General features: G+C 52.3%; 4 protein-coding genes across 5 annotated transcripts; all 4 read right to left on the reverse strand.

Moving 5' to 3' along the window:
• Window positions 1-495: 495 nt before the first annotated feature.
• nploc4 (NPL4 homolog, ubiquitin recognition factor) lies at window positions 496-7,401 on the reverse strand. Its single transcript, XM_086140187.1, has 17 exons — window positions 7,202-7,401; window positions 5,321-5,401; window positions 4,440-4,549; window positions 3,940-4,179; window positions 3,822-3,870; window positions 3,587-3,681; window positions 3,316-3,439; window positions 3,058-3,237; window positions 2,901-2,987; window positions 2,749-2,820; window positions 2,544-2,670; window positions 1,805-1,965; window positions 1,657-1,728; window positions 1,461-1,553; window positions 1,262-1,384; window positions 943-1,045; window positions 496-780 (listed from the first exon to the last, which is right to left on the reverse strand). The coding sequence occupies exons 1-17, from the start codon at window positions 7,214-7,216 to the stop codon at window positions 620-622; spliced, it is 1,893 nt and encodes a 630-aa protein (XP_085996313.1). The 5' UTR covers window positions 7,217-7,401; the 3' UTR covers window positions 496-619.
• A 1,552-nt stretch (window positions 7,402-8,953) lies between these two features.
• pde6gb (phosphodiesterase 6G, cGMP-specific, rod, gamma, paralog b) lies at window positions 8,954-13,651 on the reverse strand. The gene is made up of 4 exons (XM_086139962.1): window positions 13,569-13,651; window positions 11,279-11,476; window positions 11,003-11,043; window positions 8,954-10,914 (listed from the first exon to the last, which is right to left on the reverse strand). The coding sequence occupies exons 2-4, from the start codon at window positions 11,422-11,424 to the stop codon at window positions 10,838-10,840; spliced, it is 264 nt and encodes an 87-aa protein (XP_085996088.1). The 5' UTR covers window positions 11,425-11,476; window positions 13,569-13,651; the 3' UTR covers window positions 8,954-10,837.
• Window positions 13,652-15,392: 1,741 nt separating this feature from the next.
• On the reverse strand, window positions 15,393-17,255 carry oxld1 (oxidoreductase-like domain containing 1). The gene is made up of 2 exons (XM_086139882.1): window positions 17,042-17,255; window positions 15,393-16,428 (listed from the first exon to the last, which is right to left on the reverse strand). Exons 1-2 carry the CDS (start codon window positions 17,117-17,119, stop codon window positions 16,063-16,065), a joined length of 444 nt encoding a protein of 147 aa, XP_085996008.1. The 5' UTR covers window positions 17,120-17,255; the 3' UTR covers window positions 15,393-16,062.
• A 4,689-nt stretch (window positions 17,256-21,944) lies between these two features.
• Window positions 21,945-27,286, reverse strand: gprc5c (G protein-coupled receptor, class C, group 5, member C). 2 transcript variants are annotated; one of them, XM_086139360.1, is made up of 5 exons: window positions 27,036-27,286; window positions 25,273-26,268; window positions 24,359-24,459; window positions 23,494-23,613; window positions 21,945-22,525 (listed from the first exon to the last, which is right to left on the reverse strand). In XM_086139360.1, exons 2-5 carry the CDS (start codon window positions 26,222-26,224, stop codon window positions 22,499-22,501), a joined length of 1,200 nt encoding a protein of 399 aa, XP_085995486.1. In that variant the 5' UTR covers window positions 26,225-26,268; window positions 27,036-27,286; the 3' UTR covers window positions 21,945-22,498. The 2 variants fall into 2 exon arrangements, with proteins under 2 accessions (XP_085995486.1, XP_085995487.1); XM_086139361.1 differs by having other exon boundaries at window positions 23,490-23,613.

Raw genomic sequence — 27,286 nt, forward strand, 5'->3', positions numbered from 1 at the left:
GCTAGCGCCGTGGCTACATCTTGGCTGTTGGCCCTACAGGCGCCTTAATAAAGTTAACAGAAGAAAAATCAAAACAAATAAAAATAAAAATCTCCAAAAGTCTTCCTCCCTGCCTCGCTCTGATCACTTTTTTTTTTTTTTTTTCTTTTGTTTTCTTTTTCCAACTTTATTTAAAGCAACTAAACCTCCTCTCCGCTTGGCTGTCAGGTCCGTGGCGGCGGTCGGGGGAGCGACGGCGCCCCGTGATTGTACTTTTCAGGAAGAGTGAGCTAGAAAAGGTCCGCGCCGGAGAAGCGACGCTAAGGTACGGCTCGGGACAGAACTTCAAAATCAAAACAAGAGGAGGAAAAGCTCGGTTTGGATGGCGGCGCCGGTTCGTCGCCCCCCTTCCCCCGCCACCGCCACCGCCACCGCCGTCCTGAGTCTCGGCAAGGATTCTCTTCCAATAGTCGGGGGTCGGGGGTCGGGGGAGGGCAAAAAGTGCTTTGTCAGCAAGTAGAAAAAAAAAAACTTTATTAACTCTGTGGCGTGAGCGGCGCTCCGGCGTCGGCGAACGGAGGGGGCGGGAAAAACAACGAAAAACGGCGTCCGGTCCCGGCGTGGCGGCGAGGCGGGGGGACTAACCGCGGGGGAGGCTGCACATCTCGCAGTGCTCCGTGCCGGGCTGGTTCATGAAGGTGCAGTGGAGGCACGACCACATGGCGGCCGAGGAGGCGGGCGCCGACGGGCCGCCCATGGCGCCGTAGCCCAGCGAGCCGGAGGGCTGGCCGCCCACCGTACCTGCGGGACACACACACACACACACACACACACACCAGGGCGTCAACCGCAGCGTTGCCATGGCGACACTCCGGACATGTTTATCTCCTATGGCGACCGATTGGTCGGTTTATTTACGAACGGCTCATTGGTCGGTTTGCGTGGAAGTGGGCGGGGACTCACTGCACAGCTGCTCGATGGTGGCCCACTGCTCGGACTTCTTCCAGGTCTGGGCCAGGTCCTCGTTGGAGGTCTTCACCGCGTCCAGGAGGAGTCCAATGCTGTCCTACAGTGCACACACACACACACACACACACACATCAGGACGGACCTCCTGGACAGGTCCGATCTGAAGCCAGATCCTGCACCCGTACATGCAGAGTGAGGTTCCTGTGAGGTTCCTCGGGCCTCAAAGACCTCCTGGGTCACGCAGAGGAGGTTCAGTACCTCTGATGACCCCCGGAGATGTTCTGCGCTCGCTAAATGATGGCGGAGAACTCACCCTCAGCGGCATGACTTCATTGGTGACGAGGAAGAGGAGCAGATGGAAGTCCGACACCGTGTCCAGGAAGGCCGAGGAGGAGGAGGAGCACTGCGACAGGTAGGAGGCTAAGCTGTGGAAGTCCTGGCGGCACACAGAGGACAGAGGTTGGAGCAGATCTGCCGGCGGCAGCGACGGGTCCTCCAGAAGATGCGGCCACCTGCGTCTCGCCCAGGATCTCCCGGTTCTCGATGGGGAAGCGTTGCGTGGAGCTGAAGGTGTACTGGGGGTCCTTTGGGAAGGTGGTGGTGATCTGGACACACACACACACACACACACACACGGTAAAGTTGATCGATAACTTATCGGACTCTTGACGAAGGGAGGCCTGTCAGTGGACCGACGGCGGCTCTTACGTCTATGATGAGGTACTCCACGGGAAGAGGCCGGGCCAGGAAGGTGACGTCGTTTCCAAACTTGTCCTTGTCCTGCGGGGCGTCAGGAGGACAGTGAGGCGCGAGAACGTGGAGGAGGTTCCTCCGAGGCTCCTCGCGCCGGGCTCACCTTGAAGAGGACGTCCGGGACGTACTGCTCGGGGCTGGACTCCTTGGCGTAGCCCAGCTCGGGGGCGTCCTTGCAGGGCAGCAGACACTCGTCCCGCACCAGGGCCATGCACTGGTTGGACACCTGGTAGCCCTCGAAGTGCACCTGGTTGTCGGGTCCACCTGGAGACACGCACAGAAGGTCAGACCTTCCTCCTCCCGGTGGTATCCAGAGAGGATAAGCCCCGCCCCTTCCCGGGGGCCGATGAACGCGTCCGGGGCGGTGGACGACGAGCTCGTCTCACGGAACCTCCGAGATGTTTGGAAGCGGCTGCGGAAGGCCGGGCGGTGGATTCCAGAGGCGTGAGGGAACGTCGGCACGTGGAACCCGCCGCCCCGACGGCGATTGGCGGCAGATGTGAGCGGCGGTGATGTCATGGCGTGCAGGCGGGGAGGAGCATCTGGATCCCATTACGGCGACGAAGCCCCCGAGCACCAGGATGGAGATCGTGTTTCTTCACTTCCAAGCGGATCCAGACGCCACCTGGGACTTCGGCCCGGGAGGTGGCCGGACGAAATCCAGCGTTTCTAAAGTTCTTCGTTCTTCTCCGAGGTCTCGGCGTCACCTGCCGGGACCGGCGACATCCGCGGACCTCCTGCTCGGTCGAGCGACGGTCCCCGTGGTCGTCGGGACTCCTAGCTTTAGCTCGGTTTGGCCGATCATCTCCGAGGAGAGGGACGGCGGCGACCTTCACACGTACCTGTGGCGACCACGGTGACGAACTTGGAGCCGAAGAATCCGTCCCTGGAGAGCCTGCAGGGGTTGGAGTGCTGGTTCTGGAAGAACCCCGCCGTGATGCACTCCTCTGCGCTCAGGTAGTGCGAGTCCTAGCGGAGGGGCGACGGGTGGTTAGATGGTCGGGAGGAGGAGGAGGACCAGAAGATGGCGAGCGTCCGCGGCCTCACCTGGTTCCTGGTGTAGCGGACCGTACCTATCCTCATGTCCTCCGACAGCAGGTCGGTGAAGATCCAGCCCACCTGCGAACCCCACAAAACAGAAGGCTCAGGAGGAGGGTGAAGACCGTCGCCCTCTGGCTCCACCTTCTCGCTCCACGCACCTTCCTCAGACCCAGTTTGGCGGCGATCTCGTCCACGGCGGCGGCCTTGGGGTCCTCCAGCAGCTCCAGGCTGTTCTGGGTGGCGCTCTAGTCACAGCAGACGAGCCGTCATTGGCGCTCGGCGACGGCGGAGAAGCGCGCGGAGATATCTACCCACCTGCGGGGGCTCGTAGATGGCGGCCACCTCGGCCCGGATGCCCAGCGGGATGTCCTTGTGCTCGGTGTAGCGTCCGTACAGGTAGCCCACCCGCTGGCTGCCCGTCTTCCTCCAGAAGTCCAGGAAGCGGTCGGCGATGGTGTGGTTCTCGAACATGATGTTGTCCACGTGTCTGTATTTCTGTGAGCGCAGAGGAGACCGATCTGCTCGAGATGTTTCGCGAGCGCCTCCGTGAGGACGTCTCCTCGGAAACGCTACCTGTCTGTTGAGCGTGATGGCGCTGGGCTGGCACTTGGTGCAGATGCCCTCGGGCCACGGCGGGTGGCCCTCGCAGCCGGACTTGATCTTGCAGCTGATGTTCTCCAGAGCGGCGAACTTCCCTCTGCAAGGGGGAGGAGGACACGTTACATCTGGAGAACATCGAGCGGCGGAGGCGCTGACGGATTTAACGCTGACGTTCCGGCGGGAACATATGAGCGTCTGCGGTCGGAGAGCCGCGGCGGCTACCGTTCGGTCGGCGTCCACTCACTTGTCGGCGCCGCCGGTCAGCTTGCGGAGGTAAGCGTGGAATGACATGTGCTTGACGGGCGGGTCCAGGTGGTTCAGGTAGTCTTCGTCGAAAGGCTGCGGGGGGAGGAGATGCAGAGGGTCAGGACGTCGGGAGAACGAGCGTCGCCTTCGGATCCAAGATGGCGGCGCGTCGGGAGACATTCCGGCTCGATCGCGCCGCCGTCTCGGAAGTTCTCCGCCCTGGAGGTCCTCACCTCTAGAGGTACGCAGTGCACACACTTGCCGAGGGCGCCGTGGCGACATCTGCGAGGAGGAGCAGAAGGTCAGGATGTGAGGTTCAGGCGTGGACAACCCCACCTTCCCCCCACGTACAGCTGAGCGTCTTTGTTCCTGTAGATCTTGCCGTCCTGCTTGGTCAGATACTGGTCGATCTCGTCCTCCAGGACCTGCGGCGCCGAGGAGGAGCGCGGGATCCCCGAGGAGGACGAGGAGGAGGACGAGGAGGAGATGGAGGTCAGAGATGAAGACGGCTGCGGCGTGGCCGTGTCCATCACCTCCCCGGAGGAGGAGGAGGGGGATCCTGAGGGGAAGAGGAACAGCATGTCGCCGTGCCTGAAGGACACAGAAGACACCAGGTCACGTGGAGAGCGAGATGGTTCTTCAGGAGCATCTGGAGGAGCAGCCTGAGGACCGTGCAATGATGGGTTTTCATGCGGGACCTCCTGAAGAACCGCCCGACCATCATGTCTCTGCTCCTCACATGTGAACGTCAACATCGACACGCCTCGTGGTCTCGCAGCTCCTCCCAGAACTACTGCTACGGGGACAGGACCTCCTGCGGACCCCATCGGGATCCGAGGAGCTGCACTCACTTGATCTTGAGGAGGTTGAGGGCCTTGTTCTGGGAGAGGATCTCGCCGGTCTTGTTGCGGTTCAGGTAAACGGAGAAGCCGTTGGAATTGAAGCCGAACTCTTTGGCCACCTGTGGAGAGACGTCAAAGATTGAGACTCGAGAGCGTCCCTTGGAAGCATCTGACAGATCTTCCGGATCGGTTCCGAGACATCCGAGGGAGGTTCTCCGCTGGTTCCTGGGGAGCAGGAAGGAGAATCCTGGAGGAACCTCCCTGAGCCTGAAGGCCACGCTGAGGGATCTGGAGATGATGCAGAAGCTCAACACCGTGGAGCTCCTCTGATCCCACCCCTGCAGCAGAAACAGGACCTCCTGGTGCTCTGCCAGCACAGCGCCATGTATATTTAACGAAGCCGGAGCCGTTCATCGGACGCAACAACCGGCCAATCGTAGGCCGGCGCCGGGGGTGGAGGGGGCGGGGCCTAGGGAAGCCGCGCCCCTTCCTGGTGACACTGGAGAGGGATGACGCAGCGTCCTTAACTGGACCCTGAAGGCATCTTTCAGCCCGGGAGGGTGGAAGCCGGTAACCGTGGTAACGCTTCGTCAGGCGGGAGGAAAACAAAAAAACAAAAAACAAACAAACAAAAAAAAAAAACATGGCCGCCTTCTCCTTTCAAGTCCTGGCTTCACAACTCCGTGACGTTCGTCGGCACGGTTACCACACTTACACTCTCGCCGCCGACACGTGAGTTCGCAGCTGCTGACGGCTGGGCCGGTCCGTTTCCACGGGAACGGTCACAACGGCGAGCACGCGGAAAAAACACACCAGGGGACGCCAGATGTTTGCATGACGGCATTTGGAGGCGTTCCCTCTCCGCTAATGAGCGCCGTCGAGGTCGTTACCTTCTTCAGGAAGGCGGCGGCCGTCTCCCGCTTGGTGGAGGGGATCTTCTTCATCCCGTCCGGGGACTGCACCCTGATGATCTGAGGAGGACAGCCGGGAAGAGAACATGAGTTTACAAGATCAAAAAAGCAGAATCCATCGGTTTGAAAATAAAGGGCTTTGTCCCGAGATGAAATAACATAAAAATAGGATATTTATTTTGGTAACGCCATTAGAAAGATGCCACTTCCTGCTCGTCAGCGCTCAGTGTGACAGAGCTCACATTAGATTAACATGTGTATGTACAGAGTGTGCCATATTTACAGAATAAATGCGTTTTTTTTTAATCACCTAGTGCAAGTAGAGGTGGATAATTATGTGCAGATTATGTTCAAATAGACAGTGATTAGGATGATTAAGAGATGGAAACATGATGGGGACATCCAATCATTCACACATTCATAGATGCTTCATAGGGAGACGTGCAATCACTTCCACCTCATCTAGAAACATCCATTCACCCTCTCGTTCACAGGTCTGGACAATCTAGCGCAGCGGTTCCCAACCCTCGGGTCGCGGGCCCGCACCGGTCCGTAGGTGGTTTGATACCGGGCCGCGCAGAAAGAGTAAATAACCTACATTATTTCCTTTCTATTTATGAACAGAATCTGAACAAGGCCCAATTCTCTCCGTTCCATCCGTCTACGCCTCGTCTCGGTTACGTGATGCATTAAAGCAAATGGTAAACCCAAAAGCGAGCAACATGAGCAAAAAACACACGTCTTTGGAAGGTTTCTTTGCAAAGGGGAAAAGGCCTGATGAGGAGAAAGAAGAAGAACGCTGCTTCTAATATGGATTTATCAGCACAGGTGATTCCCACGCACCGAGCCTGTCCTGCAGAGAAACAAACTCAGGGCTCTCATTGCGTTAGCGGTATAATGGGTCGTATTTTATGTGTTCTTTACATTAGTTTTGTGCTGTATCTTATTTTGAAGGCATTTGAAAGCATATTAAAGTGTTACCGTAGCAACCAGAGACATGTTACCCATGTTATGTTGTTGCCGTGTCTGGAGGACGCCGCTTTTAAAGTTACACGCAAGCACACAGCGGATTCACGTTTATAAGTATATTTCCAAAATACCACCGTGTTCATGTTGGTCCAATCATTTATTTGATGGAGTTCTCCTCCTGGATGTGTTTGGACAGCACCAGGGGAGGAACCTGGAGACCCCAAACCTGGGACCTTCTCAATCTCCACTCGCTGGTCAGAAGCTCCTCCGCTCCACGACCGGACCTCCACCCGACTGGAAGCCGGGCTTCGGTTGTCGTACCTCGGCCTGGAGCCGCCTCCGACCCCCGGCCCTCCCCCACCCTGACCCGGAGGGGGTCAGCGGTGTCGGTGACAGGACCATCTGACAGTGATGACGGTGCAGAAAACTAAAACACGCCCCGTCAGCGTCCCGGTTGGACTTTCTCCAAATAACCATTTTGGTTTTATTTAGAGAAATAAGCGGATTCCGCGGGGCGGATTAGAGTCCAGGGAAATGTCACTCGCGTTTACGTTCAACAAGCGGCGCTTACCGGGGTTCGGGTCGGGCTAGCCGAGCCGGCCGGCGCTGGAAGGTTCCAGAAAGTGTCCGAAAGACCCCCCCGGGCGGGGAGCCGGGCCGCCGGTTCTCCCTCCCTCCCCGCGGCCGATCAGAACTCTTCCCCCCGGGACGTCGCCAGCTTTAGCCGGTTAGCCGAGCAGGCCCCGGCCGCTATGCGAGCGGTGGCGGCTCCCGTTAGCTAGCGAGCTAATTCTGCTGCCTCATCACTCCGGACTTCGGGGCTCCGGGAGCTAGCCGGCTAACCTTAGCCGAGGCGCCCGGGCGTAAACGCACCCCCGCCGGTACACTTACGATATTATCCGCCATGTCGCCGCGGGTGGGTGGCTGGGCTCCCGGTGGATGTGGCTGTGCTCTCGGGCAGGGGAGTTGTGGGATTCGCGCAGGGTTTTGCGGTGTGTATGTCAACGAAACTCCATCCCAGAACTCAAACACCGGGGTGTCGCAAACATTGCTGTCCGGTGACGGCTCTCCTGCCCGGTCCCACGCCGGAGCGCTCCGGGGGGAAACAAGTTCCACTTCGCGATGGTTCCGCCCTGGATTCGGTCCCATTTATAGTTTTAATAAAGTAACCTGACTGTATATATTTTCTTTGAATATTTTCTTAACTTAACAACTCAGTGCTTGTATTATTAACGCATAAAATTGCCAAAATGGAACATTAAATTAAAGGAGTTGTTAAGTATATTAGAAACTATACTCCCTCCTCTTTACCCGTCGGTGTCGAGTTCAAAAACATTTGAAAACAATGAATTCTTTATCAATGTCATTTGGTTTTATACACAAAGCCAATATGCATTAAAATGTTTTAATACGCGATTATTTGACAGTGTGTATGAACATTTGTCGTGAGTATCTGAAAAACAATTTCCTACTATTATTTATTATTGTTATGTTTTAGATGAGATGAGATGAGATGAGATGAGAACAACTTTATTTATCCCGAAGGAAATTGTTGTGCCAGAGTTTCAAGTAAAAACATAACAGTAATAGATTATAGTAGGAAGGAGGGAGAATATGAAATACAACAAAATATAAATTGTCTTTGAAATATAAATTGTCTTAATTGTCTTTTACTTGAAACTCTGGCACAACAATATCCTTCAGGATAAATAAAGTTGTTCTTATTCTTAACAAACTATCTTTACAAACTATTTGGCTATCAGACTTTTTAATTCCTCTTCCCTCAGCCGCAGGGAATCTTCAGATCTTTGTACTTAAGACCTTAGAACACTTGATAGCCTTAACCTTGACAATTTATATTTTATTGTACTTCTTATTCTCCCTCCTTCTCCCTCCTTCTGCTATTATCTATTATTGTTGTGTTTTTGCTTGAAACTCTGGCACAACAATTTCCTTCGGGATAAATAAAGTTGTTATCTCTCATCTCTCAAACATGCCCGGTGCTGAATTGGATAGCCTGGAAATACTTTCTGCACTTTTCAAATGTTAAAATACGAACAAAATAATCCATGCATTCATTATCTCCACTGCTTAGTAAGAGGCTGTGCATTTTGGAACAGAGGAAACCTATGCAGACGGGAGAACATGGGGACTCCACATAGGAATTGTACCAGGATCCTTTGCTGATCCAGAGACATACTGCAATGTCTGAAGGCCGCTGACCAGCAGGTATTGATCTGGTCATCTACAGGGTCATTTGCTCGTCTGTTTTTTGACAGACAGCGGCGTCCCGGGTCATGAATAAAGATGTTTGAATGCAGCATGAGATAATCTCTACGTTTCTTGTCCTTATTTTCAATTTGTAGGAATTGGAGCTGATCGGATCATTTTGTGAGCCCCCTCCCCCCCTATGTGGCATCACCCCCCCTATATGACATCACCTCTCCCAGTAAAGTATCGAATGTTCCATAAGAATATTTATCAGGTAGATAAAAGACTTTAGATATAAGACTTCAAAACACTTTTATTTTCAAATTTTGCTAGTTACTGATTAGCAGTGCATGTGTCATTGATTCTGATCACAAACAAATCCATGAATAAGATCGACCGATTCTCGAAGGAAGACATGAAACTAAAATGTTATTTTCCCTTTTTTATGTTTTATTTTCTTTCGCCCTTCTGTAGAGAACAACAGCTTTGCCATGACACTCCTCCGTTATCACACTCAACCTTCGCTATGACACTCCGAGATCCTCGAAGTGGACAACCATTCCTCCGTATTTCCACTTTCCCTCCACCACCCTTCTCTTTTCCCTTGCCATCCTACATTCATCTTCCACCATTCTATACTCCTCCACCATCCTATACCCTTCCCTCACCATCCTATACTCCTCCTCCACCATCCTATACCCCTCCACATGCCTACGCTTCCCTCACCATCCTATACTCCTCCACCATCCTATACCCTTCCCTCACCATCCTATAGTCCTCCACCATCCTATACCCTTCCCTCACCATCCTATACTCCTCCACCATCCTATACCCTTCCCTCACCATCCTCTACTCCTCCTCCACCATCCTATACCCCTCCATATGCCTACGCTTCCCTCACCATCCTAACTCCTCCTCCACCACACGACAATCTTCCCTCACTATCCTAAACTCCTCCTCCCCCATCCCACCCATCATCCAAGCACACGGTAAGATCTCCTGGATCTCCTGTCTCCTTTGCAGTCGTGGAACATGATGGCGAGAAGTGGATCAACGGTACGAGGAACCTCGTGGAACTCCAGGGAGAAGGAGTGGGAGCCAATAAAGTACACGAGAAATAATAGTAATAAAGAGACAAATGTAAACACACAGGGAGGTGTGACAAATAAACACAACAGACATGTTTCCAAACACATTGAAATTTTACACGGGAGAAAAAAAAAGAGATAGGACACTAATGGAACACGAAGAATGAACACACACGGAGATCCAGACCCTCCTGGGATCTGGCCTCCTGGACCTTCTCTGAACCCATGTCACCCGGGAAACACAGTCGGAGTCCATCTGTGTGTGTGTGCAAGTGTGTGTGTGTGTGTGTGTGTGTGTGTGTGTGTGTGTGTGTGTGCTGGATGCTATGGAAGACAGATTCCTGGGGAAGTTGGCTATCGGCTCCTCCGTCTCTACAGAACTCTTCTTCTGCGTTTTTTTTTTTTTTTTTCTTTTTCGCCAGGGCCTCGGTGGTGGGGCGGCGTTGGCGGCTGTCTCGCGCGGCGGGCGCACCCGCGCACCTCGCGGGTGCATCACTTGAACTCAATTTGAGGCTGCCTTGCTTGCGTATGTTGCGTATGTAGTCCGTGGAAAGTGGGTCGATGACGGGGGAGAAGGAGCAGTCGGGTCGCCGCGAAGAGCAGATAAAAGCCTCGCTTTCAAGGGAAAGACTACAAATATGGAGGATCTGTAGAGGTTTTTAAAATGAGTCTCCATGTGTCTGCGTGAGGTTCCTCAAGGTTCCTCCCAGTCCAAACACATGCAGGAGCTTCATGGAGACCCCGTTTGGATGAATGATTTGTTTCTGTGATTGGTCCAGGGCGAGCCCCCCCGCCTCTCGTCCAATCACGGCTGGGATAGGCTCCGCCCCCCCCCCCCCCCGCGATCCTGACTGCAGGATAAGGGGTGCGGCGAATGAACGAATGAGTGAATTTCGGAAACGAGGTTTGATTCTCGTCCGTCCCGTCGTTTCGAAAGGAGGCTTTTAGCTGCTCCTCCAGATCTACTGAAGGTGCGAGAAGGAACGCCCCTAAAGGTCAGCAGGTGTGAGGGACGCAGTGTCGGGAGAAGAATCCGGCAGAGGAGGACAGGAGTATTATTTTTTTGGCGTATTTTTTTCTCTTTTTCTATTTTTTTGTCAGAGTTTAGTGGTTTTGGATCAGGTCCTTTCAGAGGTGGTGGACTGAGCCAGAGGCTTCGGTGGCCTGAGATGGTGTTGGTAGGAGGGTGGGGTTCGGGGTAAGGGGGCGCAGAGGTCACGGGAAAGGCTCAGATGATGCCGTACTGGGCCAGCTCGTGAAGCTCCAGGTGATTGAAGGCCTCCCAGGGGCAGATAACAGTGATGTCTGGGGAGGGAGAAGAACCGGGTCAGATGTTTGAGCTTCTGCAAGGACAAGAAAATGGATCTAATCGAGCCGGACGAGAAGGTCTTACCGGTGCCTAACCCCTCCATTCCAGGGATGTCATCTCCAAAACTGCAAAGAAAACAAAGGGACAAACCGTCCTGTTAGCTACCCGTTGGAAGTCCAGGTCCAAGGAGCTGGAGGTCCAGTCGTAGAGCGGAACTAGTGGGGACAACAGCAGCTAGCTCACTCCGGTGAATGTTAGCAAGCGGGTATCGGGGACACTAGCGTCTCGCTGGGATCCGGCCGCTAGTCGAGGCCCGACGAGCTGCGAGGTAACAGTGAAACACCGGGAGTTGCCACGTACCCCTGGACCCCCTTCTTGGGAGGCTTGCTCTTGAACTGGCGGGTTTGCCTCTGCTTGAACTTGGGGGGTCCCTTGCGTGGGGTGGCGGGGCCGCCGCTGACGCGGGTGGCCGTCTTGACCTCGGGTTTGGGAGCCTCAAGGTTCATGTTGAGCAGTGATGGTACCGTTCACTCTTGTAGCAGGTTCTCCAGACACCACCTGAGGACACACAAAGGATAACCCTGAAAGTTCTCCCAGGAGTACCTTGCTAGCCCAGGCCAGGGCTGCTAACAGCACAGAAGCGAAGTTGTTTGCCGTTAGCGTTAGCAAAGGGGCGCAACCGCTTCGCGAGCCGAGGCTCCACCCGCCCGGCCGATTGGCCGGCGGTAAGCTCGTGTAGGATTTGCACATTAGCGCTGTTTGCTGAACAAGCAGGTTAGCTAACAGACAAGTCGGTGAGTCACCGCGTACCTGACGCGGGGAGTATTTTCAGCCCTCTACGTCTGTCGCCGTGCGTCAACGCTCGGAAAGCCTGACACCATTACAATCACAGCCTCTAACATCGGAATTAACCAGCTAGCGGCTAGCTAACGGTGCTGCCCCCCTGGTTTACGGCTACTAGCAGTGTACAAAACCTCCAAATATGGGTGAAAACCATTGACCCACCAGGGGTGACCCGGGAAAAGTCTGACCCTTTCTGCCACTGGGATGCTAACACCCTAACTAGACTCTCCAAACACTAGCACGGTTCAACATTGGGGGGCAAAAGAACAGCTCAGGAGGAGCATGAGTGACTGGGGGTGAACTTGGGGAACCCAGAAGGTCCTTGACCCTCAGAAATGTTCACGTCGTGTGAAGAACGCTCCCCTTTCCTTTCGCCATCCAGCCGCCGTCACCTCTGAATGACATTTCGGGGGCCCTAAATCTCCTGAGCCGATCCGCCGGGCGGGATTACGCTCATATCTCGCCGCGATTCGAACGCCCGGGATGCAACGCCTTGTTTTGCGACGATGACCCAATTTCCCGTAATCCCCCGGCTCAAGTTAATAAGCGCCACCCCACCTCTCCCCTCCAGGTGTAATCTGGTTAGAGCAAGGACAGCCATCGGATACGCTGAGTAGGCAGGGAGCGTCTCAGCCGCCAATCTCATCACCTCGGTGACCCTGCGCTAACATACCGACAGCTACCTCCTCCTTCCTTTCCCTTCAGGAGTGGCCTGCATCCCATCCTCTGCACCCTCTTCTCTAACTCCATCCATACATCTTCTCTCTGGTCTTCCTCCAGACCACCCGCCTGGAAGCGCCGACCCCAGCATCCTTCATCCTCGCCGCTGCGAACGGGACTCCAAAGTGTGGTCGCTTGGGAAGATGGCGGCGATAAGAACGGACTGCTGGTTGTACACTAACCAATTAATGGTAGTAAAGATGAACAAAGTCGTGATAGAAACAGCGGTCAGCCTTAGTTAACTTGATAAGGCCTCTTGTTCATGTCAAACATTAACTATGGGGATAAACAATAGTCAAGTATGTGTTAAAAATGTGATATTTGACTTTATGACATGATAGAGGTCGTCAGTTGGAAGGAGGTTCGAACGTGAATCGGCACTTTTTGAACCCATAGAATTGCTCAAACGTCACCCGGACATGTTTAACCAATTATTCTGGATCGGGTTCCATAAATTATGAATAAAACCGTTCTAAACTGAATCGATAGCATCCTTATTGCGATGGCTGTCAACAATTTATATGATATTTTGTTCCGATGTGCCACAATGGAGTCGCATGAAAAAGCCCGAATCAATAAAGTCTGATCGATTTATTGACAACTAGCATCCTGTATACTTGCAACTTGGACGGTCGGACCAGAAAAAAGCGAAAGGACCCGACACTGAACCGTTACGACTGGATGGTTTAAATAAAAAAAAAAAAACATTTTGGACCATTAAAAAGAAAAGATGTGGAAATCGACTTCAACATCTAAAGTATTCCAGTCATTGAACAACAAGTATTGATAAGAGAACCTCACAGTTCATAGAAAAGGTGAAGGATAGCTTCACTTTCAAAGTCCGACAAAGCCTCAGACCCATCGGAGAATAAACCTCTACGCCGATGACGCCGCGATGTTTCTGAGCGATGAGCCAGAGCCGCCATGTGTTGTTGTGAGGCGCCAAAGTAAACGCCTTCTGCGCACACTTTGGTCAGATTTAAAAAGAGACAAATCAGAGAAAAACGCCCGTCTAAGGACGAACTTCTCTCCCGTGAAAACAATCCGGAGGTTCCTCCACGAAGCCCAAAGTGTGGGATCTACTCACCGGCTGCTTGGGTGAAGATCGGCAGAGGAGCGGGCTTCTAGCTAGGCTTGCTGTGGGGGCCGCCGGCGCCCCGGGGCCCTCTTATACTCCCGGGAGGAGGATTATGGAGGCGCCACCTTCCCTCATCTCCTCCCCCATCTCCACCTCCACCTCCTCCTCCTCCCCAGTAAACACCGCACATGTCTGGAAAGGACATGGACGCCAACGGGTGTTTGCCAGAGCGTCCATCTTACCGGGAGTTAAAAGCAAATTTACACGGGAATATTTAGGGAAAAAAATAACAGGACCATCCCAGAGCTCCTCGGGGAGCGACCACAGCCAATCAGAGTGAAGGACCTCTGTTGAGCCAATCAGAGTAGAGGTTCCTTCAAAATTCGACGTCCGTTCCTTAAGTGATTCAAATTAGCCCCCCCCCCACATGTCAGGTGGACTTCTCCAGTGTGGACCAGAGGGGTTGTGATGGTCTCGCCGCCGTACCTCCTCTTCTTCTGCTCCCTTCTGAAGCTCCACGGCCTCCATCCGACCCTCTCCTCTCACACCATCTAACTCCCTGTCCTCTTCCTCTCCATCCATAAACCTCCAACCTCAGCATCCTTCTACCAGGATCTTCTCCAGCCCTCCTCTGTTCATGTCTCAGTATGACTTCATCTCCTGAACATCTAACATGTGCTGTCCCTCTGATGGACCCATTCCAGGTCTGAGTTCCCCACAGCTGGTGAGGAACGCCGCCTCGGAAACAGAAAGGCGAGTCTGGAGATGGTCGGGCAGGAACTAGAGGAAACTCTGACACCGCTTTGTTCCTTCTGGTCTGCAGAGCCGGTTCCGCCCAGAAGGCCAAGGTCCTCAAAACAATGTCAGCTGAGGATCAATGAGAGGAAGAGAAAAAATCTCCCTTGATTTTATCCAGACTGATGATGAAACCAAGGAGGAAGATGATTGGCTGTAGCCAATGAACTTGGGGGGAAGTTCATTGGAAAACAAGAAGAAGGTAATGAAACCAAGAAGGATGGTGGACAAATATGATGAAGAACGTCAGGACACCATGGAGGTGCAGAGGAGCAGGATCATGAAGACGATTCACAGTGACATGCTAGAAGGGAGAAGAAGGCTTCCGGACTGAGACGGGATGTGGAGCGAGATGTTCTCCAGAAGCTTGTATACAACAGAGGAACAATGAAGACATGGAGTTGCCTTGAGGTGGACATGTTACCAAACGACATGATGCAGTGACGTGGAGGAACGTGACGCCTGGGTCCGCTCGGTAATCTGTCTGGTTTCCATCACGTCAGAGTCATGGAGCTCCGTGGGATCAGGCTCTAATCCTCCCGGCGGAGAACGTGAGCGTGGACTTACCTGCGCTGCTGACTCAGACCCGCAGATCAGGGTCACCTCGAGACCAGGACCAGGGCGGGAACCGGGCGGGAACGTCGCTCTGACGCGGCGGCGGGTCATCGGGAAGTGTCCTTCAGCGTGAACGACACCTCTGGATCAGAGGTTCTACAGAAACCGTGTTCAATATCCTTGCAGTCTGATGGTCCTTCTCGTTGGAGGTTCTGACCGACGGTCTGGTGGTCTTTCCTGACAAACACCAGAGCTGTGGTGGATCTCTCACTGGTCCAGGGAGGCACAGCCAGCAGAGGCCTGCTCTCCTGGGTTCTCCAGCGCAAAAAACAGGCTGTTAATGAGAGGTTGAATGGTCGGATGATTGACAGCTGCCAGGTAAAACCCCGCCTCTCGCCCCCAGTGTGAGCTGTGATTGGCTCAGAACCACACGGAACCAGACGTAGAAATAATGCACTCATGAACATGCATGTAGTTTTTTGTCTCCAAAGCTAATAAACAGGTTTATTTCACTTTCAATCAAAACAGATATCAAGAATAAAAAAAATAAACTGAACATCGATGTGTGTGTGTGTGTGTGTGTGCGCGCTACCTTCCTGAACACAGCCTGGATGTGATGTGCGTCTCTCTACTGCCCCCGTGTGGCCGGGCCGAAGTTGTATTTAACTCACACACACACATGTATGAACACACTCCCACGGCCATCATGAAATCACCCCTCAGTGCTTGGATTAGAAAAAAAAAAAAAACACAACTTCCCTCCGGCTCCGTCCTGTGCAAAGAGACATGGCGAAAACAGATAAAACCTCCAGGAGCTCCGTGACGTCATGGTCAGCTGACAGGAAATGAGTCTGACCGTGGCTCCGCCCCCCTGCGTCCCTGCTCAAGCGAGGACGACGAAATGTTTTCGACCTGTGGAGTGTGAGGATCCGGGCGTGACAAAGAACCAGAAATCTGATCGCAGTTTCAAGTATTACGTGGATGAACGTCGGCGCCCGGCACCAGGCCACAGGGGGGCGCCGTGGGGTCGACATGGGTGGAAACACGACGGGAAAAAATACTCGTCAGTTTGACAAAACAAGGCATAAATAAGATAAAATGATCAGATATCATGATGTGAATAAATAAAGTGCTGAAGTACAAAGTTCCCGCATCACGTGTCCTTCTTCCTCAGGAGTCTGATCTCCATCTTCAAGAAGGTCTTCAGGTTCTCGTCCGAGACGTTCTCCTCGATGGCGGCCAGCGCCCGCTCGCCACCGTCGCCGTACAGCTCCAGCAGCCGCTCGGCGTGTTGGATCCACACGCAGTTGTGGCAGCCGCTCATGCAGCAGTGGGTGGGGGCCGGCGGCAGGCCCTGCTCCGGGGTCCAGGGCGGGGAGCCGGCCGCGGGGCCCGGGTCCGGCGGGGAGGCGGGGGCGTCCGGACCCGCGGTCGAGCTACGGGAGGTCCCGAGGTGGACGTCACAGCGCCGTGTGGGATGGAGACATCGAGCCCACAGTTGTGGGGACAAGAAGTTCAACTGGAAGACACCAAACTTCTCATTAAACCGTGGGACTTCTAGAACATCCAGGTTCCTGCTCAGATCAGTTCCAGTGGGGGGAAAGCAGGCAGAAGAGGAACTGTGTGAGGGTCAGATGTTCAAAGTATTCAACAAAAATACACGAGTGAACCCGTGGGGAATCTAAACGCCCTTCAATTTGGTCTGACATTGAAACCACGCAGAACTTCTGAAGTTTCCAACCTTCCCGAAACACACACTGATAATTATGTTACAAGACACTGACAAATAAGCTGATAAATATCATGTAATTCGGACTAGATGAATTAAAGTCTCCTTCCAACATTGCTTGAAATAAAATTCTCGTATAATGAAAGTTTTGACCACTTCCTGCCGGAATGCCTAGAATCTGACGTCACGTCCGGTCTGTCACCGAACGCTCTGCCACCGGTAATCCATGTTGAGGGAAAAAATAGCCGTCGTTACCACCACCGATAAATTAATAGAATAACAGTTTTCACGTTAATCCGCTACATTCAACGGAATAATGGGGAAGTAACAGAAAATACGAGGCCCCTGAATACGCACGGCCGTGCTACCGCCGGCTCATGCTAACGCTAGCTTGGGTACCGACCTTCTGTAGGGACGCCGACGACCTCATCCCATTTACGGCCGAACACAGCATTGTCGTCGCCGGTCGGTGGAGGTCCATTAACCGCCCAAAAAATCCATTACATCTCCTTGTCTTCTTGTTATTTAACAATTAAAGTAAATAAGGTTATGCCGCCTTGTTGTAAATCACTAGCAGCTTACAGGCTTGTTACGTCAACTTCCCTTACCCCGGAAGCGCGAGATTATAAACAAAGATGTCGATTGGTGGAGGTGAAATAGAATAAACCAATCAATGTCTCGCTTCAGTGTTCTTTGACCAATAGGAAACCTGAACAAGAAGGTGGGCGGGGCAAAGAGGTCTCATTGCTTTGACAATTTCCCAACACCAGAAGTCAGTATTGCGATGTTATGCTGAATTTATAGAAAAAATATATTTCACCGTAAGGATGTATATGTGATATCGACGTATATAAAGGTATAACATATCATCCCTATATTTCCTTGCCTATTGTGAGTCATGTATTCTTCTTCTTCTTTCGGCTTTTCCCTTCAGGTGTCGCCACAGCGAGTCAACCTTCTCCATCTCACCCTATTCTCTGGATCCTCCTCTCTCACACCAACTACCTTCATATCCTCTCTCACTACGTCCATAAATCTTCTCTTTGGTCTTCCTCCAGACCTCTTGCCTGGCAGCTCCAATTCCAGCATCCGTCTACCAATATATTCTCTATCCCTCCTCTGTCCATGACCCAACCATCTCAGTCTGGCTTCTCTGACCTTCTCTCCAAAACATCTAACATGTGCTGTTCCTCTGATGGACTCATTCCTGATCCTCTCCATCCTGGTCACTCCCAAAGAGAACCTCAACATCTTCATCTCTGCAACCTCTAGTTCTGCCTGCTGTCTTCTGGTCATTGGAACAGTTTCTAGTCCAAACATCATCGCTGGTCTCACCACTGTCTTGTACACCTTTCCTTTCATTCTGGCTGAAAGTCTTCTATCTCTTCGTACCCCTGACACTTTTCTCCAGCCATTCCAACCTGCTTGGACCCGTCTCTTCACCTCTTTTCCACATTCTCCTACGCTCTGGACTGTTGACCCTAAGTACCTGAAATCCTCCAGCTTCTTGATCTCCACTCCCTGTAGCCTCACCGTTCCACCCGAGTTCCTCTCGTTCACACACATATATTCTGTCTTGCTGCGACCAACTTTCATTCCTCTCCTTTCCAGAGCATACCTCCACCTCTCTAGATGTTCCTCTACCTGTTTTCTGCTCTCACTACAGATCACAATGTCATCTGCAAACATCATGGTCCATGGGGATTCCTGTCTAACCTCATCTGTCAGCCTATCCATCACCATTGTGAGCAAGAAGGGGCTCAGAGCTGATCCCTGATGGAGTCCCACCTCCACCTTGAACTTCTCTGTTACCCCTACAGCACACCGTACCAGTGTCTCACAGCGAGCATACATGTCCTGCACCAGTCTAACATACGTCTCTGCCACTCCAGACTTCCTCATACAATACCAGAGCTCCTCTCTTGGCACCCTGTCATATGGCTTTTCTAGGTCTACAAAAACACAATGCATCTCCCTCTGGCCTTCTCTGTACTTTTCTATTAGCATTCTCAATGCAAATACTGCATCTGTAGTACTCTTCCTAGGCATGAAGCCATACTGCTGTTCACAAATGCTGACTTCTGCTCTCAGTCTAGTTTCCACTACTCTTTCCCATAACTTCATTGTATGGCTCATCAACTTTATCCCTCTGTAGTTGCCACAATTCTGCACATCCCCTTTATTCTTAAAAATAGGCACCATCACACTTTGTCTACATTCTTCAGGCATCTTCTCACTCTCTAAGATCCTGTTGAATAATCTAGTCAGAAAATCTACCGCTGCCTCTCCTAGACACTTCCACACCTCCAGAGGTATATCATCATCAGGACCAACTGCTTTTCCACTCTTCATCCTCTTCAATGCCTTCCTCACTTCACTTTTACTAATTTTTGCAACTTTGTGGTCTACAATAGTCCCCTCTTCTACCCTTGCCTCTCTTTCATTTTCCACACTCATCAGCTCTTCAAAGTACTCTTTCCATCTTCCCGTCACTCCTCTAGCATCTGTCAACACATTCCCCTACCTGCACATTATTGTGAGTCATGAATAAAGGTAAATAAAAAGGTGTGCACATCTTCTTTCCCCGGGCCTGTGTTTTGTTATTATCGGTTTGCTGGCTGATTGTTTTTAAATCCCCACCTTCATCAAACCTGGGGTATAGGTTCATCTTTATTTGTTATTTCTATTGAGTTTCCTGGGGCACTTCTTCTTTTGTTATAACATATTCATTTCTTTCTTTTTCATAAGCAATAAAAAATATGCATGCACACACCTCTCCTGGGGTAATACAAGGCGGTAAGTGGCTCACCGCCGTCCCTCCGGAGCACCGAGGCAAGAGGATGTAAGCGTCCTGTGTGGAAAAAGAGCCTCCGGTCTCCGGCAGACCGCAATGTTTGCAAGTGGCGACCATGGCAACGCGGCGTGGAAACCGAAGCAGCTGGCGGCCCGAGATACCAGGTGTGTGGCGGGCCGTGTTATCGGCCCCCTCCGCACACGTCTGTGCAAACACACTGATATTATTGTCGGGCAAATAAACCCGGCTCCTGGGAGGACGGAGGCCTTGAATCATATCTGATGGTTTGGTTCACGTCTTTGATGGTCCAGATCCTCTGCAGGAAAAAAACCTGTAATGAACAGCAGAAAAAAGGCCTGAATTTCTGCTGTGGGAAGAGTAAACACAGGGGGAGGGAGGGGGCTAAAAAATACCACAGAAATCTGAGAAAAATGACAAAAATGTGGGTGAAAATGATGAAATTCAGCCAAAGCTGACCTCGCAAGCAGCCTGCTATGCTAACTGAATTTTAAAGTAGCTCGTGTGGCTCAGTCACATCACTGAACTTGCTGTTAGCTTACTTAGCAACAGCCCAGTTACATCACTTTGGTTAGTTCGGTTAACTATTAGCTCAACTAGCTGTCAGGACAGTCCAGGCGCTCAGTCATCTGCTCATTCAATTAGCTGCTAGCTCATTTAGCCGTTAGCTCAGTTAGCTGTCATGTGAGTTTCATCTGTAAGTACTAGTAAGTACTGAGTTACTCGCCATCTCAGGCAGCTCTCTCAGGTCTTAGGTCAGCTAGGTTAGCTCTTAGCTTAGCTAGCTGGCCAGTCAAGTTTCATATGTCTATTCACGCTTTAGCTCTGCTGCTGCTGCTGCTCCCGCCAGTAGGGGGCGCTGTCACCGGTGCAGGCCGGGCCGGGAAAGGCGTCCAGCACGTGAGGTATGCGAGTCATGAGGAGACTAACTAAGCGGTCGTCTCCAGGGCCAGCGGCAGGACGGCTTTCTTTCAGCGCCTCCTTTCCTGGAAAACCCTGGAGCTCCAGGAGCGTTGGACGACCGGGGTCACATGACCGAGACCTCGAGGAGGGACGCTATTTTGGACTTTGCGAGATGTTTCACATGAACCCCGTGGCGACTCCCTGGGGCCTCATCGACATGGACTCGCCGTGGAGGACCCACTTCTTCAAGACCATCAGATCCTCTCAAAAAGACAGAATCTCAAACATCTGCAGGAGACCACGTCGCTGGTGTTACACCTTCACAGTTGGTCACACACAAACACACACACGCACACACACCCACACACACACACACACACACAATGGCTGCAGAGCTGACATGCAAAGCACTGTGCAATGACATAATGATTTAATATTATATATGCATATATATATATATATATATAATTATATAGGCAAATTATATAATAATAATAATAATAATAAAAATTATTATTATGATAGTAACAATAATAATAATAATACAAATAAAAATTATTACTATGATAGTAACAATAATAATAATACAAATAAAGTAGTAGAATTAATAAGAGTAATAGTACTAACAATAATAATATCAATAGTAGAAATAACAATAACAATAATAATAATGATGATAATTATTATAATAATAATAATAATGACAATAACAATAATAATCCATAGGAATCAGGCATTTCCTGGGCCTGTATTTAGTTGACCTTCGTCTGTGACTATATTTTGAAAGGAATTTTCTCGCCGGGTGAAACTGCATGCCTTGTTTGTGTGTGTGTGTGTGTGTGTGTGTGTGTGTGTGTTTGCATGACCTCAGATGTTTTCTCTTCGCCTGCCGCTCAGCAGTCAGTAAAACACTTTCCCACCAGTCCTTGAAAACCTGGAAAAGGTCTGGGGAGGCTCAATGACGTGCAGGACCAAGGTGCGCACACACACACACACACACACACACACACACACACACACACACACACGAAGCTTACTCTGCCTGGAGACAATGGCCGCTGTGTTCGCCAGGGTGTGTGTGTTTTTTTGTACTATGCATATCCTTGTGTGTGTGTGTGTGTGTGTGTGTGTGTGTGTGTGTGTGTGTGTGTGTGTGTGTGTGTGTGTGTGTGTGTGTGTGTGTGTGTGTGTGTGTGTGTGTGTGTGTGTGTCGGGTTCTCAAAGTTCTCCTGGTTCTAATGATCCAGTAAATGAAGGAAAAATGTTTGGATTTCCACTTTAATCAAAAAGGACTTTGACTCCTGATCAGTGTTTTTACAGGCTTTTTGGGTTAGGGAAGTGTAACACACACACACACACACACACACACACACACACACACACACACACACACACACACACACACAGCAGAAATGTGATCATCGATCGTCTGCATCCAATGACCTCCCCTTGTTTGACCATCAGAGGTTCAAATCAATCACTCTGTGTGTGTGTTTTGTGTGAGTCGATGATTTGTGTGTGTGTGTGTGTGTGTGTGTGTGTGTGTGTGTGTCTGTGTGTTGACGGCCGCAGACACACAACTAAAACTGGACAAAGAAAATGGTGTACATTTATTGGAGTGAAATGTTGGATTGTGTTTTTTCTTTCATTAAGTACTTCTTAATACAAATACACAGTGTACAATTATACGTGAAAAAAATAACATAATAAATGATAATAAGTTATAAAAACGTCCAAACAAAGTTTTGAAGTTGCAGGAATGATTTTGCGTTCAACAGAAATTCAGCGTGTGGATTACTCAGCTGTTGTGGGCGGAGCCACCGGGAGAGGGGCGGGGCTTAGCCCGGTCAGGCCGGCTGTCAATCATCTGACCCATCGCCCTCTCGTTCCCAGGGGTCTCCGTGGAAACGGAGACGAGAACCCAGGCGGGAGAAGGTGGAGAACCCGGACCGTGGAGAGAAGCCGCTCCAGAAGCAGGGCTGATCGAGCAGAAGCCTCGTTTATTTTCCAACCGACACAAACAACAACAACAACAGAAATGAGGACTTTCAAAAGTAAAGCTTGAGGGAAGCGAAGTTCTCCAGATGCTGGTCAGGAGGTGATGGAGATCTTATCTTCCTCGCCGCACGTTCTGCACGCTCACCACTAGCACGTTCTAGGCGGACCATTCCCCTGCAGGACAGGAAGGGGCGGGGTTAGTCTCAGCGGGAAGGAGAACCAGGAAGTGGAACCCTGGTGAACCTTCATGTTCTTCTTTCTGATTCGTGTGGGAGTTCAAGAACTGAGGGGGCGGAGCCAATCACAGCTGGGGGCGGGGTTTTACCGACAGACCGTTTAGAGTGATCCGTTAACCTGCCGACTCTTTTTGGATGGAAGACGGAGAACCTGAGAGAACGCCAGGGTGGAGAACACGGAGAACCGAGATCGGAGAACATGGAGAACTCATGCAGGAGAACCTGATGGGACGCAAACTGGAGAACATGGAGTACACAAATAGAGAAGCTCGGCGAGAGAACATGGAAAGAAAGAGATCACGGTGAAAACATGGAGAACCAAGATAGCGGACCATGGAGAAGCCAGGCAGGAGACCATGAAGAACCAGCACAGAGAACCTGTGTGAGAACCTGGAATCCCAAACAGACTCTTCAATGCTTGAATGTGCTCAAGGCTTTTTGTTGGAGGTTCTGAGCGCAGACGTTCCTCCTACTGGGGCACGGTAACTTAGCTTAGCTTAGCTTATGTCTGCGGAGGTTCTCGGTTCTCATGGTGACTTCTTCTCAACATCTTCTTGTCGTGGCAACTGGACTTGCCAGGAAATTCAAGTCCGGTTGCCACGACAACAAGAGTTGGACAAGAGTTTAACTTAGCTTAAGTTCGCTTAGCTTAGCTTATCTCGACTTCTCCAGAGAAGAGATCTGGATGAAGGACACGAAGCGGAGGAGAAAGCTGCCTGACGCCAGGAGGCCCCGGAGCGCCGGCCAGGAGGCGACAACAAAGACGCCATTCATGGCCGCCCGACCGGCGCAGGTGGTCGCCATGGAAACGGCGGCAGGAGCTGACAGGTCGGCATGCGAGGGCGCCCGGGACGAGGGGAAGCCTGGACGAGGAGGTGCAAGGGTTGGGGTCACGGTACGACCTACGGTGCTTCCGTTCAGATAGGTGACGTCGCTGAGCGGCGGGTGGGCGGAGCCTCCGCCGTCGGCTGCAGGCGGGATGGCCGAGGCCCGGGGGATGATGGTGTCATAGGACTCTGATGGAAGCTGCAAGACGGGGCGGAGAACCACAATGACAAAGGAGAAGAAGGAGCTTCATGGAAGGACGTCCTCATACGGGGACGATGGGTACGCCCTCTTGTTGAGACCCTTTCACTGAACTGTTGAAGTATTTACTTCAACCCGCCCTCCCTGGCGGCACTCTGCAGCTAATCTCCAAGGTGACGCTTGAATGTATCGTTAGCATCGTTGTAGCCTGCTCAAATCGCTAACTGGCCTCATACAGGGACGATGGGTACGTTCCTCTGAAAAGACCCTTCCATTCAACCACTGCAGTGTTCGACCCTACACGACTCCACCCCCTGGTAGAACTCTGCGCCTGGTTTCCAAGGCAAGGTTCTGAAACAGGCAATTGCTAGCATCGTTGTAGCTTGTTAATATTGCTAACTGACGTCATACCGGGACAATGAGTACATCCTTCTGTACAGACGCTTTCACTCAATCATTCAAATACCCCACCTAACCCCACCCCCTGGAGGAACTTTGCCACTTGTCTCCCAGGCAACACTCTGAAAGGGTTACTTTTAGCATTGTTACAGCTCGTTGACGTTACATTCCAGTTAGCATGGATGTAGCATGTAGAAATTGCTAACTGGCCTCTCACAGGGACAAAGGGTACATCCTCCTAAACAGACGGTCAGTGCTTGCCCAGAAGTGGGCGTGGCCGACTAGATCTGACTTCAGGGCTTGGTCCAAAAGTGGGCGGGGCCACTGAAATGACTCGTTTACTTACGTCGACCGTGGCCTTGGTGATGAGGGCGAGCTCGGTGGGCTGGTACACCGAGCTCCGCAGCTGCCCGGTGTACCCGCTGTACGGCGACACAGGCTTGGACCCTGAAGGGCACACAAGGAGACAGGGCGGCGTCACTGGGGTGACTGCACTTGTATGTTTGCTCGGGCCGGAACGCACCGCCAAAACGACATGCCGCCGGGTTCAAATTTAAAACACCGTCAGACTTTCTGGTTCTCTGGGGTTCAAAACGACACTCTGAAGTTCCACCGGAAGCGAGAGCTGAAATTCTTTCCCCCCCTTGGGTGACCCCTCCCCCCCCAACCCTAGCTCCGTCTCTCTGGCGACAAGTGCAAACAACAGCTCCCTGATGGGAACTGTACAGCACCACAGCGAGGGGGGTTTAGACACTCATTAACAGGGCGGGGGGGCAAGTGTGTTTTTAAACACTTCATCCAGAGCACCACAACACTGCTGTACAACTGGCCAGGAATTCCAAGTAAAACAAGGCGCCGCCGTGATGTAACGACACCTTCCGAATGTTTAACGACTACCTAACTAATGTTTACTAAGGAGAGGGCAGATTTGCTGCAGGGAAACCCCAGACACTCGTCCATACCGCTCTAGAATTACTTATTTTCCGCTAAGGGAACGCGGTAAATCTAAGTGCGATGGGTGGACGCCTGACACCTGAAGGAACACCTGTAGACAACACGGTCAACACACGTGTGACATATCCAGGACCACATGTGTAACACACCTGTTAGCATACCGCTAACACCTTCTTCTAAATGTATTAAGTACAGTGAAGGTATGCTAATAGTGCTAAGGATGCTAAAACAGCCCCCTATCCAATGAAAACGGACACATACCCAAACATCTGTCCGCTCCGGCACCTTCTGACTCCGGGTACTAACCTGTGCCGGGCTCCTCCATGGAGAAGGCCTTGTTCTCCAAGAACATGTTCTGGGAGCTGTGCTCCTTCAGGATGGTCTCGTAGCCGACACCGGCGTTCGGGTAGGAGACGTCCCCGAACGCCGGCTGACCTTCGGCGCCGCCCGCCGAGCAGCAGGTCTGGGGGACGGAGTAGAAGACCAGGAACACCCAGGCGTTGGCCACCAGGGCGACGGCGAGGGTAGGGTCGTCCCACGTGGGCCTTCCCAACGCCGTGTTGCCGTGGACGTACATGGAGATCCACGCCACCCAGATGCAGATGGACAGGAGGGTGGTCACCAGGATACACGCCCCTTCCTGCTTCCACTGGCTGAATTTGCCCACCATGACGGTCAGACTGGCGGCGAAGGTCGCCAGCATCAGGGTCATGACGAAGATCAGCGCCATGGCGAAGTCGGCGTTGGCGACGTCGCAGAGCGACGCCTGGTCGCGGTCCGTGCGCCACGTGATGACCAACCACTCGGCGTTGACGATCACCTCCACCAGCCAGACCGCCAGCGCCCCCATGCAGAGGAGCAGGGGGCGGGGCCCGCCGTCCCGCCGGACCAGGACGTTGAGCCTCACGCTCTGAAGCAGCAGGCAGGAGAAGGCGCCGCCGAAGAGGACGCCGAAGAGGAACCTTCGTGAGGCGCAGGTGACCAAGTCCTCCCGCACAATGAAGGCGAAGGTGAGGCCGAAGAGGCCGGCGGTGGCCACCAGGAGGCCGGCGTGGAGCGGCACCGACCCGCGGCGCCGAAGGTCGGCGGTGAACGGCACGCCGGCCAGCAGCGCCACCAACGCCACGAAGGTAAAGACCAGGCCGGCGGCGGCGAGGGCCTCCAGGACCACGCCCCAGGCGGCGCCCAGGTCGCACAGGTTGTAGTAGAAGGGGTCCAGGGTCGGGCCGCAGCCCCAAGGGGTGCCGTTGGTCGCCATGTCGACCCGGGGACGCCGGCGAGGCCTCGGGATCCGGACAGAACCTGCAGGGGGACCGAGATCCAGGAACTTCATGTCAGATCCTTCTGGTGAGGCTCGGGCGTACGTTAGCACGTTAGCACGTTAGCTGCCGCGTAGTCAAATCAAGCTCCGCCTCCCCCAGGATGGTTGACCGGTTAATAAATAACCCAAACTAGGAGGAGGAGCTCACAGACACACACACACACACACACACACACTCACACACACACACACAGTCCTGGGTTAAAAAAACAAACAAAATGGAGGGTTAATGATTGACAGCTTCCAAAGTGGAGGTGATTGGGGGGGCAGAGTACTGTATGTACCTCTGTGTACTTGTGTGTACTTGTGTGTACTTGTGTTTTTATCCATTGCCGTTTACAATTATGTGTACATTTCAGAGTATTTGTACGCAACAGTGTACATTTCTTAGTAATTGGAAGTATCTACACACAGTTCTGTGTATTTGTGTGTGTCCTGGGAAAAGTTGTGTGTTGTATCTGTCTGTATGACGGTGTGTATTTTAAGTGTGTGTGTGTGTGTGTCATTGTAGTTATGTGTGTGTGTGTGTGTGTGTGTGTGTGTGTGTGTGTGTGTGTGCTACCCTGTCAGGTTATTACAGTCTAATAAGTTGAAGCCTTTTCATCTGTCAGCCTCTTTGATGTTCTTCAAAGAATGCCTCTGAAGTTTAGGTTGCTTTGAAGTCACGGTCAGTCAGCTGTGATGAAAAGGCTTCTTCCGGTGAACCCGGAAGTGCTCCTTCTTTCCGGCCGGCGGTGCGTTCACGTACCTGGTGGTCGGAGCTCCGGCTGCCGCGGGCCGCTCACCTGCCGCGGGGGAGCGGGAACATGGAGGGGGAGGAAGGAAGGGAAGGACGCTCGTCGGTCGTCGGAAAACGCCGGAAGTGACCGGAAATGACCGGAAACGGCGGTCCCGTCTTGTCTGAGCAGCGGTTCCTCCACAAGTGAGCGCCGCTTCTCCTCCTCCGCGCCTTCTTCTCTCCTCCTCCCCTGATCACACCTTCTCCCTCCTTCTCCATCT

Source organism: Fistularia commersonii, chromosome 32, assembly GCF_037954325.1.
Source record: "Fistularia commersonii isolate RoL2024-O1a breed Wild chromosome 32, RoL_Fcom_v1.0, whole genome shotgun sequence".
NCBI classification, from domain to species: Eukaryota; Metazoa; Chordata; class Actinopteri; order Syngnathiformes; family Fistulariidae; genus Fistularia; species Fistularia commersonii.